This window comes from Bubalus bubalis, chromosome 14 (assembly GCF_019923935.1).
Source record: "Bubalus bubalis isolate 160015118507 breed Murrah chromosome 14, NDDB_SH_1, whole genome shotgun sequence".
NCBI classification, from domain to species: domain Eukaryota; kingdom Metazoa; phylum Chordata; class Mammalia; order Artiodactyla; family Bovidae; genus Bubalus; species Bubalus bubalis.
The window spans coordinates 65,877,095-65,897,592 of NC_059170.1; the positions used below are offsets into that span (position 1 = coordinate 65,877,095).

Consider the following 20,498-nt stretch of genomic DNA (forward strand, 5'->3'; position numbering starts at 1 on the left):
CGATCCCTGAGCTGGGAATACTCCCTGAAGGACATGGCAACCCACTCCAGTATTCTTGCCTGGGAAATCCCACAAACAGAGGAGCCTGGGGGGCTACAGTCCTTGGGATCACAAAGAGTCAGACACGACTTAGCAGCTGAGCACAAGCACATCTATACAAGTTTAAGTTACACAACATGATGAGTCTTAACCACTGGACAGCCAGGCAAGTACCAATACAGCCTTTTATCAACAGAAAGAGACTAAGACACTGGCAGTGTTGGGAATACTTACTCGCTTGTATGATTAATGGACTGTGTTGACGTCTTAACGTTTTACAGGAAGAAGAAGAAGCTCAAGCCAAGGCTGATAAAATAAAACTGGCATTGGAAAAACTGAAGGAGGCCAAGGTCAAGAAGGTAAACTACGAATCACTTTTGCATGGGGCAGTCATATTAACAACTTCTTCGTACGCTTAAGGGTAAAAAAGTTTTACATTCAAGTGGTACTTTCCAATGAGTTGTATTTTTTTTAACTTAAAGACAAAGATAAATTATTCTTTCCATGACATCAATTGCTCATTTGTGATTGATAAATAGGGTTTCGACCCCCAGGGCTCCCTCCCCTGAGGATGCCCTCTGGGTTCTGCTCACTCTTGGGTAATAGCAGGTGGCATCCTCTTCTGGGCCCATCTCAATTTGGTTAGAGTTCAGCTTCCACTGGCATCACCTCATTCCCACAGTTGCTTTTGTGCATGTCATATACCCCCTGGGGCAGCTCCTAGACTGCCCTGGGTGTCTGAGTTCTCCCCTGAAGTTCCAAATGTGCTTCTGGTTGGTGCTGTGTGTTCAAAGTTGCGTTGGTTTTGAGTGACCTGCCCCAACCCTGTGGTCCCAATAAGCGTGTAATTTATTGTGCATTTTCTGTAGGTTTTTCCAGAGACGCATTTATTGTATTGTATCAGAAACACACATATTTAACCTCAGTAAAAGCATCTGCCTAATAATAAAGTGTTAATAATAGTTAATTTGGTAAATTAAGAGAAAGATTAAGTCTCACCTTGACCCCTGAGGCATATGCTATGACTGAGACTCATTAAGAGCTTTTTAATTACAGTTGGGTGAATTATTCTTTTCATAGAGGGTGTTCGATTTTATGTTCCTGCAGCCTCTCTCATGGTTCTTTGAATGAAGGAGTTCAACACATGCTGATTGACATTTAATAAATATTCCTTCATTACCCCGGGATCCAGACAGTCAAGGTTCATCTGTGAGAATGTTTCCAGATCAGCCTGGTTCCTTTCATTTCAAGCATGCATGCACCTTCTTACTATTTCCCTTCCTGTTCTCTATGTGTAATTACATTCTGTGGTCGGTTACTGAGCTGATGCCTCTGTGAATCCCTGGTTAAATCCAGCTCTCCTTCTGCTCAGCCCGGGCTCTCAGTGCTGCCAGAGCTTGCCACTCCAGTCTCTGTCTCACGAACCTAGAGAACTGCTTCCACCTTGTCCTGTCCCTGAAAACCTCCAATACCTCCCTCCTCTTCCTCGTGATGTTGCCACCCATTGCGGAGAAGTAGAAGTGATCCAAAGAAAGGTTCTACCAGCTCCTAACACATTGGCCTCCTGCCCGCCTGCACCTCCGGCCGCTGGTCCATAGTCTTGTCCCTGTGGATGGCCTGTCGTGTTTCTAAAACCAGTCTCCTTTGTGTGCTTAACTGGAGATGAAGACGACAGGGACGAGCGAGCAGTATTTCCTGCTGGAGACCAGAAGCTAGAGAAAGTTGCCATAATTCAGTTGAGGTGAATTGTAGCGGCAGCGAAAAGCAGCACCTGCCTCTAGTCAACAAAGTGTATGTGAAACAGAAGACGCTCTGATCGGGGGGAGAGAAAAGAAAATTAAGAAGCCAAGGTGTTTATTTTTTTCTCACTTGAGATACTCGAGACTTATTTCTAAAAATAAAAGGCTGTGTGGCACAGATAATTTTAAAAAAATAACTGAGTCATACTCATCCATTAATAAAGTAAATGAGGTATAGTGAAGTCGCTCAGTCGTGTCCGACTCTTTGCGACCCTGTGGACTGTAGCCTACCAGGCTCCTCCATCCATGGGATTCTCCAGGCAAGAATACTGGAGTGGGGTGTCATTTCCTTCTCCAGGGGATCTTCCCGACCCAGGGATCGAACCCAGGTCTCCTGTGTTGCAGGTAGACGCTTTCACCTCTGAGCCACCAAGGAAGAGACTAAATGAGGTATACTAACATAATCTACAGCATGTTTCATAAAGGCTGGAAATCAAGTTGACCTGAAGTACTCTGTCCTCAAATATTCTGCTGGGTGTTGTCATCTTTTTGGATCAGGAATGATGTACGTAGTTTGTGGTGCAAAGTTTTTAGAACTGGAAAGAGTATCAGGCTCACTCATTGACTGTATTTGTTTCTTTGTGGTAAAGAGTCTGCCTACCAATGCAGGAGAAGCAAGAGGTGTCGGTTTGATCCCTGGGTGGGAAAGATCCCCTGGAGGAGAGAATGGCAGCCCACTCCAGTATTCTTGCCTGGAAAATCCCATGGTCTTTACTACAATGGGTCAGAAAGGGGAAGTCTTTTCATTCTGGAATCATTTTGCCCTATATGATATGGTATTGATGTGAAATGGGGTCGCAAGGAGTCGGACATGACTGAGCAACTGAACTAAACTGATGGATGTGAGAAGTAGTCAGCTTGCTACATCATGTGACCGTGCTTTAGGGTGTCATGTGCTGATACAGAACTACCTTTCAGCTTGGAAATGGGAAGAAAGCTGTGAAGAAGAGTCAACATGGTTTCTTTTCGCTAAACGTCACCTGCCTTCTCTTGGTTTTTTCCCTAAGTTTCATGATTGTGGACATTTGTAACTACATGTGGGTTAAATTTAGTTTGCAGTTTCTGCCAAAAGAAAAACCAAAACCAAGCCCTTTCCATCATTGCATCATTGTCAAACTATGTATGCAGTTTGGTTTTTTTCTCTCTTTAAAAACAAAAGATAACACCAAGCTATGTTTTGTTTTTTCAAGAATTCCTAAGCAAGAAAAAATGTGGTCAAAAGTCATTGATTTTCCCATCAGGAACATTGTCTTCTAAATCCTAACATTGATAGGGTTTCTTAGGACCCATAGCTACTTTATAGCAATAATCCTCAGCAGAGAGCAATGGGTATGTCTTCTATGGAAAATAAGCCACGGTCATTCCGATATTTGAGGAATTTCTGTTTTTCCAGGCACCCCTCCAAGCGTGATTTCTCAGGTCAGATGAATGTTTTGTGTGGGTTTTTTTGGCCATGTGGTATGGCATATGGGATCTTACTTCCCCGACCAGGGATTGAACTCTGTGTCCTGCAGTGGAAGGGTGGAATCTTAAGCATTGAACTGCCAGGAAAATCCCCAGATGAATGTCTTTGACACTGTGGTATTTATTTGAGCCTGTTGTGTTAAATACATCAAAAGATGAACAGACAACAGAAACAGTGTCCAACTAGAAGTTCCTGGGCTACAGGTTTCAAAGGGAAAAAAGTATTCTTTGGCCAAGCCTGGAATAAAAGCCTGATTCAAATGGCCTCGGGAGGAGGAAACGCACTTTACTGCCCCAGTGTTTGCATTTGAGTCTCCCGAGTGCAAGTGGGGGAAGGGGAGATACTAGGTGCGCTTCTTCATGTGGTCTTTGCTGCTCGTCACCCAGATTCTTATCACCACCCACACCCTTGGTTGCTCCCAGTAACTCTGCACAGCAGTCGCAGGCACCGTGCCCCGTCACCATTCACTGCACAGTGTCTTCAGGATCCGACTGCGTGGGAGAGGGTCCAGCGAGGCAGTTTACCTGCTGCTCAGAATATGGCCCAAACTTTAGGGGAGGAAGAAATGTTGCCAGTTGTATGACTTCTCTTTCCATTCCGTCGAAGTACTTTTTATGTATTTATTTTAAAAATGTATTTTATTTATTTGGCTGTACCGGATGTTGGTTGCCGCACACAGGATCTTCAGTCTTTGCTGAGGCATGCGGGCATCTTTAGCTGTGGCATGAGAACTCCTGTTGCGGCACATGGGATCTGCTTCCCCAACCAGGGATCAAACCTGTGCCCCCTGCATTGGGAGCGTGGAGTCCCAGCCACTGGCCCAGCAGCAAAGTCCCAATACTTTTTAAATAATGATATGCTTCCTATGTGAGTAACCAGGACCAACCTTAGACAAACAATAAGCAGAACTTGTCTCTATCCCACACTTCTCTTTTCAAGCTAGAATAGAAATTTAAGCAAGAGTGTCTGGGGGTTCTGGGTGACGATGTTGCTTCAGGAATGCTCTGCTGGCGGTGTGTGGAGTAGCTTCAAGCACTGCAGGCTGGAGGTTGAATGGGGATGGTCTGGAAAGGGAAAGACAATCCCATGTGGCACAGATAGACTCTGAATCAGAGAGGGCCAGTGATTTTGGTGGGCTTCCCTGGTGGCTCAGACAGTAAAGAATCTGCCTGCAATGCAGGAGACCCAGGTTCAGTCCTTGGGTCAGGAAGCTTCCCTGGAGAAGGGCATGGCAACCCACCCTAGTATTCTTGCCTGGAGAATTCCGTGGACAGAGGAGCCTGGTGGGCTACAGTCCATGGGGTCACAGAGTCAAGATCTCCCTTATCAGAATGCAGAGTCTCTGAAGACTGGGCAAGGACTTTGCTTATTGTGTATTATTTCTGTTTCTGTGAATTGCTTTCTCCAGCACCTGTCTGTATTCCTGCACCTTAAACAAATGCTTGGCACATGAATGAGTCTGTGGGATACCTTCTTACCTAAATATGCAGAAGCAATAGAAGTGGAAACCTGAACCTTTCTCAGTGGCCTTCTCCAGTTGCTGGAATTTACTGGCTGTCCTGTGGCTTTATCCTCAGCTTGTTGTCAAGATACTTATGAATGATAACAGCTCGAAGTCACTGATGGTGGATGAGCGGCAGTTAGCCCGAGATGTTCTCGACAACCTTTTTGAGAAAACCCACTGTGACTGTAACGTGGATTGGTGTCTTTATGAAATATATCCAGAGCTGCAAATCGGTAAGTCCCAGTCCTAACGGCAGGCTGTATTCCAGAAACCTGTGGTTTGCTTTATTATATTATGGGTTTTGATCTAATTATGAAGAAGAGTTTTGTTCAAGGCTGTGAAGACCACCCCACCCATCACTTTCCTTATTTCAGATTCAGTGCTCCTCTCTTGCTTGATGTGTGGTGAAGAGACTCAGATGGAAGCAGGTGGCCAGACCCGGGGGAGGGTGTGCATTATTGCAGCTACTTCTCTAGCAGATCCAAAAGGAGAGTGAGTGACAAGATGATGCTTCTTACTGTTTAGCCAGCTGAGCCGATGGGCCTGGGTACTGATCAGCCAATGTCTCTTTAAAGTTTGCTTCTTTAAACTCTAAGGCAGTCATCCCCCACCTTTTTGATGCCAGGGGCCAGTTTCACGCAAGTCATTTTTCCCATAGACCTGGTCAGGGGTAGTATTGGGATATTTCAAGCATGTTACATTTACTGAGTTCACTGAACAGGAGCAATTAGGTCTCTGGCAGCAGTACGAGCAATGGGGAGCAGCTGTAAATGCAGATGAAGCCACTTCATGCACTCGCCCACTGCTCACCTGCTGCTCAGGTGGGTTCCTAATAGGCCATGGACCAGTACCGGCCTGTGGCCCAGGAGCTGGTGACCCCTGCTCTTGGGTAACTCTGCCCCGGGCCTCATGTCCCTGTCCACTTTTCTTCCTCCACGGCTCACTCACGTAGTATCTGATACTTTGTCTAGTGGAAGAGGCTCAGCCCCAAAGAGCAAAGGACAGTTGATAGAAGTTGATGAACTAAAAAAGCAGTTAAAGAAAGATTCTGTTACTTCTCATTCTTAATCCACTCACAGAACAGTTGTCTCCCGGGAGAGCTGGGATATGGAAGAGCTGGGATACAGAATTGTTGGGATACAGGGTTGCCTGTTTTAGAAGCTTTGGGGATATGTCTTACTGGAGGAAATGATCTACAAGGAAATAATCCTCCAAGTTTTCTTCAGTTCTCAGAGTCAGATAGAGAAAAGAGGGGAAGGAAGGTTTAGGGTTGGTTTCGATATTCGTATAATACATTGTGTTTTATATGTATTTTATATGTGTTTAGGGAGCAATGTTTTGTGGGGCCCCCAACCTCTAGGATCTAATTCCTGATGATCTGAGGTGGAGCTAATGTAGTAATAATAATAGAAATAAAGTGCACAATAAATGTAATGCCCTTGAATCATCCTGAAACCATCCTCCATCCCCGGTGGGTGGAGAAATTGTCTTCCATGAAACTGGTCCCTGATGCCAGAAAGGTTGAGGACCTTTGTATAAGTGCTTATTAGTTATCTCACCAGAGAAGGCAGTGGCACCCCACTCCAGTACTCTTGCCTGGAAAAGCCCATGGGCGGAGGAGCCTGGTAGACTGCAGTCCATGGGGTTGTGAAGAGTTGGACATGACTTCACTTTCACTTTTCACTTTCATGCATTGGAGAAGGAAATGGCAACCCACTCCAGTGTTCTTGCCTGGAGAATCCCAGGGACGGGGGAGCCTGATAGGCTGCCGTCTATGGGGTCGCACAGAGTCGGACACGACTGAAGCGACTTAGCAGCAGCAGCAGCAATCTCACAATTTCATTCAAAGTTATTTACCCAATTACTGCCTAATTGTCCTCCTTCCAGACAGGGTGGAGGGCTATTTAAAATAGTAAAAAACCCAAATACAAAAAAGGAGCAATGGCTGACCACTACCACTATATTATAGGCTTATCTGCCATGTTTTTTTTACGGGAAATAAGTTGAAGACCTGAGACTGAAGAATAGACATAACAGAGATGTTACAGTATGACATCATGTAAGAATTGCTGCTGCTGCTAAGTCACTTCAGTCGTGTCCGACTCTGTGCGACCCCATAGACGGCAGCCCACCAGGCTCCCCCGTTCCTGGGATTCTCCAGGCAAGAACACTGGAGTGGGTTGCCATTTCCTTCTCCAATGCATGAAAGTGAAAAGTGAAAGTGAAGTCGCTCAGTTGTGTCCGACTCTGTGCAACCCCATGGACTGCAGCCTACCAGGCTCCTCCATCCATGGGATTTTCCAGGCAAGAGTACTGGAGTGGGGTGCCATTGCCTTCTCCAATGTAAGAATTAGGAATTTCTAAAACCAATGAGAAATATGAAGTATTGTGTTAGCTTAGTACCAACTTATTTCTTTGTTGGAAACCCTGCTGTCTTGGGTCTGAAAAAATGCTTTCTCTTGTTACATCAGAAAGGTTTTTTGAAGACCATGAAAATGTTGTTGAAATCTTATCAGACTGGACAAGAGACACAGAAAATAAACTGTTATTTTTGGAGAAAGAGGAAAAGTATGCTGTATTTAAAAACCCCCAGGTAAGATAATTTGTATATTGTTAAACCATATAAAATATCCATTCTGTAATGTCAGCTGTGTCCTCACAAGATACCTCAGAAAATTTCACATTATTCATTATCTCACAAAATTCACAAATGTATTCCTTTCAAAGAAATACAAACTCAACGCTTAGGGGTCAGGACAGGGGCCCCTTGTCTCATGTGGGCCTGCCTCTCTGGGGTGAAGTAGGTTGGGGCAGTACAACCTTACTGTCCTAATTAGAGCAACTTTGTTGATGAAGCAGCTGAGTCTCTCTCAGTTTCTCAGGCCAGTTGGCGTTGGGAAAGTGCCTCTTCCCGGTTAACTGTGGTCACAGGGTGGTCTGCTCCTCCTAAAAAAGTGCCAGGTGTTCAAATGAACACGTGAACCTCAGCTGTAACCCAAAGAGTTTTCTTTTCCCAGCTGTGCCTGCATGTAGCCCCCACTGTGCGAAGACCAGTGGGGCCCAAAACCAAAATAAGAAGTGTGAGGCCTGGGGTCTGTGTCTGGAGAGGGTGACCCACCTTGGTATTAACATTAGCCGACCTTCTTGCCAGGAGCCCCGAAGAATGTGTTTTTCAGAGAACGTGTTGTGAAAACAAATTAAGGCCACCTGCTTGCTGTATTGCTGTTCATTTCTTTTTATAAACATCTTTTATGTTTCTGACTTCAAAATTAATATCAACTTATTGGAAAAAAACTGAAAAGTAGAAGAAAAGAAATTTAAGTATTCCCACAGTTCAGCGATCATCACTATTGATACTTCAGGCAATTTTTGTTCCATTGTTCTGTTTCTTAACTGAAATTTGGTAGTGGTGGTGGTTTACTTAGTTGCATGAGTAAGAAGCAGAGACGGAACCACAATGGCATGCTTCCCCTTGGGTGCAGAAGGGCACCAACCGCCATGGGGGAAAATGACCTCATGGTCTCTCCCCTCCTTTCCAGCCTTCCTCTCCTGCCAAGGTTCATCCCTGACCATCTGGGACCAGGCCCAGCTAGAAGGAAAGTCATACAGGCATCACATTTACAACTTCCAGAAGGGGCTTTTATTTGATTTTTTTATTGATTGATTTTACTTATTTGGCTACGCTGGGCCTTAGTTGCAGCACTAAGGATCTTAGTTGCAGCAAGATCTTTAGTTGTGGCATGCAGGCTTTCAGTTGCAGCATATGCACTATCCCTGACCAGGGATCAAACGCGGGCCTCCTGCTTTGGAAGGGTGGAATCTTAACTTCTCGAGCACCAGGGAAGTCCCTGGGAGGGGCTTCTCCTTTAAAACAAAGTCTTCTCTCGACTTCAGTGCCCAGAGCCCCTGCCCAGCCAGCATGGGCGTGTGTATCAGTCAGGGTTGTGAACACAACCTGAGGGTCCCAGTGGCTTCTAGCAGCAGGTATCTCCTCTCTCCAGGGCCTGCGGGTCAGCAGGTCCTCTGTCCCTGGCTCCACAATGTGAGTCAGATCAAGAGAGTTCCACATGCCTCTTACTGTCCTTAGACCAGCAGCCACCTGTGAAACACTCTCCTCCTGGTGAAGGGCAAGCGTGCTGGAGAAACCGTGGAAAAACACCCTGCCACCTCTCAGGCCCTCTGCTCCCATGGACCCACATCCTGTTCTCCCACCCACATTCTGCTGGCCCATGCAAGTCACGTGGCCAAAGCGAGGATAAGGTGGCCAGGACGTGCGCTCCAGCCATCCCAGGGGGGCGGGCACTGCGCAGTCGCCAGGTGACAGGCATCAGTGAATTCTGACACAGGATGGAAGAGAGCTTGGGGTGATGGGCTGGGCTGCATCAGCTGTGCCCCAGTTCTAGCCAGGCTGGTTGTTCACCAGTGCCCCAAAGATAACCCAGTAATTTTTTTAATTTTGTTAAATTTTTTTAAATTTTGTTAATTTATAATGTTGTGTTAGATTCAAGTGTACAGGAAAGTGATTTGGTCATACACACACACACACACACATTCTTTTTCAGATAATTTTCCATTACAGGTTAATACAAGATACTGTGTAGCATTCCCTGAGCTATACAGTAGGTCCTTGTTGTTCACCTCTTTTATATATAGCAGTGTGTGTATGTTAATCCCAGGCTACTACTTTCTCTCTCCCCTTGCCCCCACTCTCCCCTTGGTAACCATAAACTGGTTTTCTGTGTCCGTGAATCGGTTAATATTTCTGTTTTGTAGATAAGTTCATTTGTATCATTATTTTAGATTCCACATATAAATGATATCATATGATATTTCTTTCTCGTCTGATTTACTTAATATGATAATCTCTGGGTCCATCCATGTTGCTGCAAATGGCATTATTTCATTCTTTTTATGGCTTAGTGGTATTCCATTGTATTTATATACCACATCTTCTTTATCTGTTCATCTGTCCATGGACATTTAGTTTGCTTCAAAGAGCCCCAGTGTTTAACCACCTCTGGGCTTTTGTCCATGCTGTTCCTCCTGCCCTGAATGCTCTCTTTATTTCTTTTCCTCTATCTGAATATAAACATCTTTCAAGGCACAGTTACAATTTTGACCTCCTCTGTGAAGTCTTTCCTGATCATCTCAGCCCACAGTAATTTCCTCCTCTCTGCAAACCTACAGAACTTGGCTCATTTTTAATTTGTGCAGTCTTATACAACTCCCCCATCTATAGATATATACCATCTACTTACATTTATTTTCTCAGTGTGATAAAATGATTCTTAAAACAGTAATATTTTACATGTGAAAAGTACAAATATTTACTGATGGATTGATAAGTGTTTGCTTGATTTATTCATTATCCCAACAAGGTGATTTTAAACAATGGATTTGCTGTTTCTTTCCTATCCTGCTGCTCTCAAAGCTGGCATTTTCAGAAGCTGCGAGAAAGAGGGGTGGACTGCAGCTGAAAGTCTCATTTCCCATTTTAAAGTTCCTTTATTTTTCAGCTCAGATTGTCCCTAACAGACAATGGATTAACTATTAAATTCTGCCACTTGCTACAGAGCCCTCCAAATTCTCACCCAAGAGCAGTCAGTCCTTATAAGGATTGCCCTGCATGATCTCCAGCTTGGAATTTCATTAAAGCAAAAGCACAGTATAGTACTACCACCTGGAAGGGGAAAAGGTATTCAGAAGCTGAAAAAGTGAGAGGGGTCTCAGAAAAGATAATGGCTTCACAATACCCTCATAAAATGAGACCCTTCGTAGTTCATAATGGAGAAGGAAATGGCAATCCACTCCAGTATCCTTGCCTGGAAAATCTCATGGACAGAGGAGCCTGGTGGGCTGCAGCCCATGGGGTCGCAAAGAGTCAGGCACGACTGAGCTACTAACACTTATTATAGTTTAGAAAGGCTCTTTCCCTGTCTGTCCTGCAGAGGGCGAAACATGCTCTCCTTTTCTCAAATGGTGACGACCCACATTCGCCCTGCAGTCTTCCTCGTGTTCCTGTCCCTTCTTTCAATGCATACGTGATCACATTTTTCCAGGGCCCTAAAGCAAAGTGTCCTTGCTAGCACCGCACTCTGTATTCATTGTCAGGGCTAAGTTATCACGTTTTTTTTTTTAATTTTGGTAAAATACACATAACATGGAATTTACCATTTTAGTCACTTTTTAGTGTGCAGTTCAGTGGTATTAAGTCCATCCACACTGCCATACTGGGTTCTTTCCTGTGGTGTTTAGAGCAGTTTAATACTGAGAAAGATTATGAAAAATTCAAAGCTCTGGCACTAATTGTCCTTGGGCAGTCACTTACCTGTTTCCTTATCTGTGAAATAGCAATCACACCTACATTGTGGGGTTGCTGTAAGGATGAAATGAAAAGTGTACCGGTAAGGTCTTAGTATAGACTTCGGGCAGGTGGTATATGTTCCATATTACATTAATCACAGTCTGCAAGCCAAACACGTAAAATTAGAATAATTTCCAAACCCTATAGAATAACCAGTACTTTGGCCACCTCATGCGAAGAGTTCACTCATTGGAAAAGACTCTGATGCTGGAAGGGATTGGGGGCAGGAGGAGAAGGGGACGACAGAGGATGAGATGGCTGGATGGCATCACTGACTCGATGGATGTGAGTCTCAGTGAACTCTGGGAGTTGGTGATGTACAGGGAGGCCTGGTGTGCTGCGATTCATGGGGTCTCAAAGAGTCGGACATGAGTTTGAGCAAACTTGGGGAGATAGTGAAGGACAGGGAAGCCTGGTATGCTGCAATTCATGGGGTCACAAACAGTCGAAAATGACTGAGTGACTGAACAACAACAGAAAGATAATTCAGTAAGATTTATGGAAGGAGTTGTACCTGGCTTATTTCCTCTATGTAACAATTTGTCATCGTGGTACATTCTATTTCTAGGAGATCTCCTAATTCTGCAAAGTTTGCTTTGCAGTTTGCTTCCTCTTTATTTTCAAGCTTCAATGTAAGTAGAAATCATCCAGGAAGTGTGCTGGAATGCAGATTCTCAGGTCTCCTGAGAGTCCACTTCAGTAGGTTGGGGGCCCTGGGAACATGAATTTAACAGAGCATTGGGGTGGTCTGGGGGTCACACTTGGGGAAGCACTCTCATCATGTAAATAAACATTTGTGTCTAGACTCAGGAGGCTCCTTAACTTAGTCACTACCCTCCAGGGTTATATGTTGTAGTTTTAATACATTTTTTTCAGGCATTATTTTATAAACTGTTTCCACCTGTTGCTGCTGCTGCTGCGGCTGCTGCTGCTAAGTCGCTTCAGTCGTGTCCAACTCTGTTCGACCCCATGGACTGCAGCCCACCAGGCTCCCCATCCCTGGGATTCTCCAGGCAAGAACACTGGAGTGGGTTGCCATTTTTTTCTCCAATGCATGAAAGTGAAAAGTGAAAGTGAAGTCGCTCAGTGGTATCCAACTCTTCGAGACCCTGTGGACTGCAGCCCACCAGGCTCCCCCGTCCATGGGCTTTTCCAGACAAGAGTACTGGAGTGGGGTGCCATTGCCTTCTCCGTTGTTTCCACCTAGAAGTCCTTAAATGCTTTAACTATGGTAATGGTTCCGCCTGACATAGTCCACAAGCAGATGTTCCAAAGGGATAATCATGGGAAAGGTGAGGACCCTGCCTCCTCCCTGAGTCAGGAGCTGCTGGAATTAGAGTAGGTTTGGTCTCTCTGCCCTTGAACTGCACTGACCTTCAGTTTCAGGGGTAACTGTGGTGGTAAGAGCCCACACATAAGACAGACTTAGCTCTGGTGTTCATTCGCACTGCAGTGCCCTAGCTGTTTAACCTGGCTGAACTTCAGTGTCCTAACCTGTAAAGTGGAGAGGACTGTCACTTACCTCACAGCTTTGTCATTAGGATTAGAGGTGGTGTTTGTGAAGCGCCTCACTGAGGATCTGCCATATAGTAGGTGCTCCCCCCAGATCGTGAGTGCTTCTAAATGGTGGTCTTCCTTGCCTTTGCTAAGCTGGTTCTCTTTCCAGAGATGTCCTTTCTGCTTCTCTCTGTCCCTGCAAGTTGCCAAGTAGCAAACTGTGTGTTTTGACTGACTCATGCAGTTTTTAAAAATTAAAATTGGTTGCCCACACTGATAAAAGTCCAGATTTCACCCTTCTCTGGAGAAGCCAGAGTCTCTAGTCCTCAGGGACCCTACATGGTGACCAAAGGCCTGGGATCTGGGATGCTCCGTTATCCTCCAGTTCTGGGCTTTTCCAAGGGCCCTGGGGTCTCCAGGCTTCCAGCATTTGACATGGAATTCTAGACCATGGTTAAATTAAATGACAGTTGTATCCTTTGCTAGTGTTTTCTCTCTTGTGCTTGTTTCCTCATTGATGATACACCGTGCAGAGACGGGTAGGCGTTACTTCTGGCCGGTGGGGCAGTGCTCAGCACTTGGTAAGCCCCTCAGTAAGCACTTGGTTAACAGAGACCATACACTTGGTCCTCAGTTTACCTCCTCCACGTATGTGTCCCTCTCCAGCAAGACCGTGGGTTCTGTGCAGTGGCTACCATGGTGATGAACCCTTACTGATCCTATCTTTTACTATTTTATTTAGAATTTTTACCTGGATAACAAAGGAAAAAAAGAAAACAAGGAAACAAATGAGAAAATGAATGCGAAGAACAAGGAATCCTTGCTTGAGGTAAGATTAATTTTGCAGAGCAGTATAAAAGAGAGGAATATTAGCTGTATCTTTTTAAACTATTTGCTTTTTAGAATAATGGATGATTGAGAGACACACTGAAATTTTAACTTGGGGTTTTAAGATCAAATTATTACTAAATTATAGCTATTTAGATCATTAAACTGGTTCTTGGAGTTGGTTGTTCAAAAGTATTGTTCTAGACAATATAGTTTATTCTTCATGAAGTTGGATTGGCAAGTCTTTACTAAAAGACAATAATCCACATGAAACTCATCTCTAACATTCCATAGATGTCATTGCTTACATGCTCTTAACAGAAGTCAGGCGTGGCTTCTTTGCAGTGAATTCTCCGGTGCCCCTCCAGCAGGCAGGTGTGGTGGAAAGTTGAGATGGCAGTTGGAGATCTGACCCCAGTTTGGTTCTGCCTGTTGAGGTTCATGTGTTATTGGGCAAGTTCAAGAAGGTTGGTTTCCTGTATCGTATTGCATTATTACAAAGATTTAGCAAGAGAGTGAAAGCACCATGTGTAAAGTATGGTGCACGTGTCTGAGTATCACTCAAGGCTGTATTGCTGAAGTTCATTTGAAGTTCATTTGATTCTTTTGAAACTTCAGAATGACTTTTCACATTGCAACTTTGCTAAAAATTGAGGCCCTGGTCCCCGCCTATAATGCAGATGCCTGCCAGGCCACAGGTCACAAACGGGCATGGGAGCCCCAGATTTTTGTTGCCCCAACAACATGATGACCTTTTGAATTAGGAGATTTGTGGCTTCTCTTGAAAAGTCAGAAGACCTGGTGACACCTGGGCCCACATTCCCACCCGGAGCCAGTTCACTGATGCTCATCATGAGGAAAAAAATGTATAACTATGTGGGGTGATAGATGTTAACTGCACTTATGATGGTGATCGCTTTGCAGTATATACATACATCAAATCATTACGTCATCTACCTAAATCTAATGCAATTTTCTATGTCAGCTGTATCTCAATTTAAAAGTATGCCAAAAGTAAAATACTAATTTATACATATTTTATGTACAGAATTAATGATAAAAATTTTTCTATTTACTAGCAGTGAAATCATAACTTTTCCACTTACAGGTAAAGGAATAAGTTATATATTTATCCACCTACAGTAACAGAAATAGATTTTATGTAATACTTCCACAATATGTACCAAGATTGTACTCACTACCTTCCTTATGAAGTTGGGGCTGTCAGCACTCTTATTTTGCAAGTAAAGGCACTGAGGTTGAGTCACTTGCTGGGAATCACAGAGCTAAGTGGTCAAGGAGCCTAGAAGTCGAACTCTGGAGCTGAAATTCAATCACCATGTTCTTCCTGTCTTTTGGCAAATAGTATGCAATGTCAGTATATGCATTCAATTAGAGCTGTAGACAAAATGATTTTTAGCTTGCAGGCTAGCTTGCCACAGTTTATTTCAATGTGAACAAAATATATGTTTATCTCTGATGGGTTTTGTATCATTGGAATCTCAATTTCAGGAGAGTTTCTGTGGAACATCCGTCATTGTGCCAGAACTCGAGGGAGCTCTGTATTTGAAAGAAGATGGGAAGAAATCCTGGAAAAGGCGCTATTTTCTTTTACGAGCTTCTGGAATTTATTATGTCCCCAAAGGAAAGACTAAGGTCAGAAAGAAAAAAAAAATATGCTTATAAAAAAGACATTTCATGAAAGTGAAAGTCACTCAGTCGTGTCCAACTCTTTGCAACCCCATGGACTATACAATCCATGGAATTCTCCAGGCCAGAATACTGGAGTGGGTACCCTTTCCCAATACTGGAGTGGGTAGCCTTTCCCTTCTCCAGGGGATCTTCCCAACCCAGGGATCAAACCCAGGTCTCCTGCATTGCAGGTGGATTCTTTTCCAGCTGAGCCACAAGGGAAGCCCAAGAATACTGGAGTGGGTAGCCTATCCCATCTCCAGTGGATCTTCTCAATGCAGGAATTGAACTGGGGTCTCCTGCATTGAAGGTGGATTCTTTACCAGCTGAGCTACCAGGGAAAAACTAAAGAAATCCTCAGGTGGAAATTTCAGTACTCTGCCTTTTGCTGTGAGATTCATATGATGACAGTGTTTATTCAAATAAATATACTTTTAGGATAGAGCTTCAGAAATCCTTCTGAATCTTTCAGTTGCTTTCTTTTAAAGGTAAAGAAATCTACCTACTTTAAAAATCAGGTCTCAGAAATTATGACCAAAGCATTTCTCTAAAGATTAATTCATTTTTTAACATATTGATTTCAGAGGACTTTTTCCCCTCCCTTTTTACTCTGTTGTTCTGTAGGCATAAGAGTAAGACTTCTTTTACCTGGAATCAGACATCTGGGTATAGCCAAACTGGGGGACAGTTTAGCAAGATCTAGGCAATTGTAAAAGGGAATACCCCTTCAAAGGCCGGCTCCATGTTTAGCAGTCTATCCCACACAGTATTTTTAAGTATTTTTTGTAATAGCAAGATATTAAAATAACCTCTGGTCCTGTATAGTAGGATGGTTAAATAAATAATTACATCTCTACAGTGTAATGTTATGCAGCTATACAGTGCAATATTGCCTTTCATACATCCTGACATAGACCCCAAGATATAATGTTAAGAAAAAGAATAAATTCATGAAAAAATATTAAGAGTAAGATCTCATATATATTTTTAAAATTTTATATGTGAATATGTCTACACATACATAGGCATATAAATATATTCCCAAAAACATTTGGAAGAATCTCTTCTCTGGAGAAGAGAAATGAAATGAGAAGAGAAGAGTGAAGGAAGATTTTCATTTTTCTTTTAAATATATATTTATATTTATCTTTAAATATAAATATATATTTATTTTTAAATTATGAATGCTATATTTTTCTAATTAAAAATACGAAAACTTTGAAAATCCAGAAGAAAGGCTCTCACAAGAAAAAAATGTACTGCCATATATAAAAGAATAATTGTGCATTGAGATGTAGTAATTCTGCCCTTTATTTTTTATTGATTAAAAAACAGAATGTGATGGGGGGGGAGTAATAGAACAAATTTGTAGTTGATGTGTCACGAAATACGTAGATTAGAGGTCTTCACAATGTGTGTTATACATAAGGAGAGGATTCTGTTTCCATAGCAACACTGCCAGCCCTAAAGAGATGGCATGAAAGGAATCTTTTCTCCTCAAGAAGAGATGCATGAAGTGTGTGCTGATTTTCTGAGCATCAAATACCACTCATTGTTCATCCACGAGGGACTTTTGTCCTAAATGCTCAGTCATGAAATCCATCAGTGACTTAGAATGGCAAAAGCCAAAATAAAACGTCTGACAAGGTGCTCAGTCACTGTGTCTGGACCACATTGATACAGTAATGGTGTCTCCAGGTCTGCCGGTCGCCTCTAGGGGTCCGTGTGCAGGAGCCAGGACACCAGTGTGATCTTTGCTGCACCCGTGGCACGCTGTTCTGCCTTAGATGTGCTCTTCCTCTTCTTAAAATGCAGGCCTGGCTTGTAGAAGACTACATGGTAAATGCTTAAGGAACACCTGAAATTCTGCATTTTCCTACTAAAATGTCACCCTTCATTGTGCCGTGAACAACCTTGGGAAGATATTACCTGTCAGCTAGGTTGAGGTTATTTTTTCCTTCTCTTTCAGACATCTCGAGATCTGGCCTGTTTTATACAGTTTGAAAATGTCAACATTTACTATGGGATTCAGTGTAAAATGAAATACAAAGCACCCACTGACTACTGCTTTGTTCTAAAGGTAGGTTTTAAGTCCTTACCTTAGATCTGTAAGCAGTTTGAATCAGTTATTTCCTTTTTAGAAATGTTCAGTGTTATATAGTTAACTACAAGTATAACATAAGAAGCTTTTTATTGTAAACCAAAGTAGGAGAGGAGAAAGCATTTCTACCCAATTCAGATCATTTTCCCCAAAGTCTGTTATTGAGTCTAAAACTTTCAAGTTAGCCTGTCTGGATTTCTTCATCATTTTATGAGAATAAAAGCTCTGCATTTTGGACAGATTTTATTTATAATTTTATTGACAAAATGATTGATTGTTCAGTTCTTTATCAGGTCCTTATTCCATTGTAAGATATTTTGAGAAATTAGAAAGTTGACAAGACTTCCTAGAAAAATATAGAAAATAGAAAAAAAAATCTTTTTCTAAAAATAGTATTAGTGGGTCTTGAAACTTTTTAAAGCGCACATTATCAAAAGACAGTATGTATTATCAGATGTCTGGTAAGGTTGACATTAGCACCATATTTTGGAAGGTTGGGCAGAAGTAACTTTTCTCTGCTAAATGTTAACAACTGACTCCTAGAAATGGACTCAAGGAATTTATGGAGCTCTTCTGGCCATGTCATTGCCTCCAACACCACAAATTCCCCTTCACAAGTTCACACCAGAAAAACCCAGTTTATCTCATTCCATTCGGCTCGGGTGCAAGGCTGTGTGCAGAATTTCTTTTTTTCCTGCAAATATACTTTATTATTTTTTATTAAATTATAAACATTGCTGTGCAATGTTATATAAATTACAGGCATACAGTAGAGTGATTGACCATTTTTAAAGGTTATACTCCACTTACAGTAATAAAATCCTGGCATAGAAAGGGCCATGAGAACAGCGGCAAACACATTATACATCGCATCTGCAATGCAGTGATTTAAGCACTTTTCATATGTTAATTAATAGATGAATTCATTTAATCCTTTATCAGCTTTCTGTGGTAAGAGCCCAGTTCTCCCTAGTTTGATTTCTGTATTTATTTTTGGCTGTGCTGGGTCCTCGTTGCTGCGCACAGGCTTTCTCTAGTTGCAGAGAACGAAGGCTACTCTCTAGTTATGGCGCACGGGCTTCTCGTGTGCGGACTTCTCTTGTTGCGGCTCCCAGGTTCTAGAGCACAGGCTCAGTAGCTCTGGTGTACAGGCTTAGCTGCTCCATGGCATGTGGGATCTTTCTGGACCAGGGATCGAACCTGTGTCTCCTGCAATGGCAGGTGGATTCTTTACCACTGAGCCACCAGGCAAGCCTCTCTCTCTAGTTTATAGATGTGGAATCTGGGCACAGAGACTCTCAGCCAGGAACTAGCTGAACCAGGATGAGAAGCCAAGGTGGAGAGGGCGGTGTGGGGAGGCTATTCTCTCAGACACTGTTTGCTGGCACACAAAATCTCTTCTCAGCCTCCCCTAACCCCAGCCCCAGCTGCTCTTGAACTGTGTTTTCACTGTGTTGCTGTCAGCCCTTGGGGCCCTCGTTTGCAATCCTGAGACTCAGAACTTAGGAACACAGAGGCCCTCCTTTGCACATGGACATCCCGATGCCTACACGGCATAAGAATGTCTTCTGGCTCTAAGCATCAACAGTCAGGGCTTCTCTGCTGGTGATGAAATATGCTTCAGAGCAGACAATATAATGAAAGTTGTCAGAAGGGCCCATAAACCCATGGCCAGAGGCTGGAACAGAGATTTTCAGCAAGAGAAAGCAGAGATCTTGGACCTAGAGGGCTCCAGGCTGAGGATTTAGACCCAGTGAGCAGGGTGGGAATGTGGTTTCTAGTGCTGACTCACAAACTTGGGACTAGGTCCCAGGATCATGTGTTGAACTATCTGGCCTGGGACGCAGGTCACCCTGGGCTGCACTGAGAATGGTGATGCTGAGACCCAGCGGAGGGCCTCCCACGGACGGGGCCGAGGGCTCTGAGGTGGAGAAAAATGCAGGTTTGACGATTCGAGAACAAACAAGAATCAGAATAAACAAACAACCCACCAGGAACATGCATTTCCCTTTTCTCAAATGATGATGATGGATTCTGTTCTAAAGCCAGGTTCCTTATGGGCAGTCGCCCTGCTCGTTGGCACTTAGGCACACTTCTCACTTCCTTCCCATAATGCTGGGAATTTTTATGCATTTGCTGAGTAAAAGGGTCAGTCATCCTTTGGAGAACTTACTTGTTTTACAAACATTTTGGTCATTTATTTCCCTTTCTGTCCACTCTAGAGGGCGGAAGAAACTCTTGATATGCACATATTTCATGAGGTGAGCAGATTGACAGAATTCAAAGAGTATGCACATACATTGCAGAAAGGGCTCAGGATTAGAGTACCATGTTAAGAGATCGTGTGAGTCCATAGATGTGCACGGGCTGAGAAGTTCAACCCGGGAGCTTCTTACTCAGGATGAACCTGTGGATTATGACCATCCATGGAGGGTGCTGCCAGGAACATGGGAGTTTGAGTCCTGGCTCTGTCTCCTGGCACAGTGTCAAGACTCTCTAAGCTTCACTGCCCTCTGCTAAGAAGTGGAAATAACACTTCCCGTGCAGATTAAACCATCTCTGCCTGTAAGACTATTAGTGCAATGTTGACAGACATAACCAGTGAGCAAGAATTGGAGTCATTCTTACTGCACTCTAGTACCAGTTAAACATGTCTGTTGACCAGCATTTCTCAAACTTGAGAGTGCATGGGACTCACCACGCACTCTCTTTAACTTACTCTCTTTAACTTACTCTCTTTAACAGGAGAGCTGTTAAAGACAGGTGGTTGGGCCCCCAGAGCTTCTGATTCTGTGCATCTAGGATCTGGCCCAGGAGTTTGCACATCCACCAAGCTTCCAGGTTCTTATCTGCCTCTTCCTTCCACATCTGTCACCTTTTCCAAAGAACCTTTCTCTGTTTTCCAACTTTTGCTGCAGACTTTACCATGTCATTGAGTGATCATGCATTTGTTTACATACATCTCGCTCAGCAACACCCCAGCCACCACTTCCTAAGTACGATGTGAGCCACTCTTCCTCCTCTCTGCCTAACCACCCAGAGGTATCTACTGGACACACGAGCCCTTGGTTCTCATTAGGGTTCTGCCTCTCAGTGTGACTTTGAACACATGGCTTAATGTCTCTGGTCTCCCACTGTTTCAAGGATCCGTAAGATCCCTTTGGACAAGGGTCTGCAGCTGCCCTGACCTTTCTGTGCTGCATGGCATG

General features: G+C 43.5%; 1 protein-coding gene across 4 annotated transcripts in view; it reads left to right on the forward strand.

Annotated features, from left to right (window-relative positions):
• Window positions 1-20,498, forward strand: part of LOC102394907 (amyloid beta precursor protein binding family B member 1 interacting protein) — a 74,483-nt gene that overhangs the window by 43,078 nt on the left and 10,907 nt on the right. For all 4 annotated transcript variants that reach the window (XM_045162716.1, XM_025264674.3, XM_025264676.3 and 1 more), the window contains 6 exons: window positions 321-398; window positions 4,881-5,040; window positions 7,279-7,400; window positions 13,411-13,497; window positions 15,009-15,152; window positions 17,158-17,268. In XM_045162716.1, coding sequence (XP_045018651.1) covers window positions 321-398; window positions 4,881-5,040; window positions 7,279-7,400; window positions 13,411-13,497; window positions 15,009-15,152; window positions 17,158-17,268 — 702 coding nt within the window. The remainder of the gene's footprint in view (window positions 1-320; window positions 399-4,880; window positions 5,041-7,278; window positions 7,401-13,410; window positions 13,498-15,008; window positions 15,153-17,157; window positions 17,269-20,498) is intronic.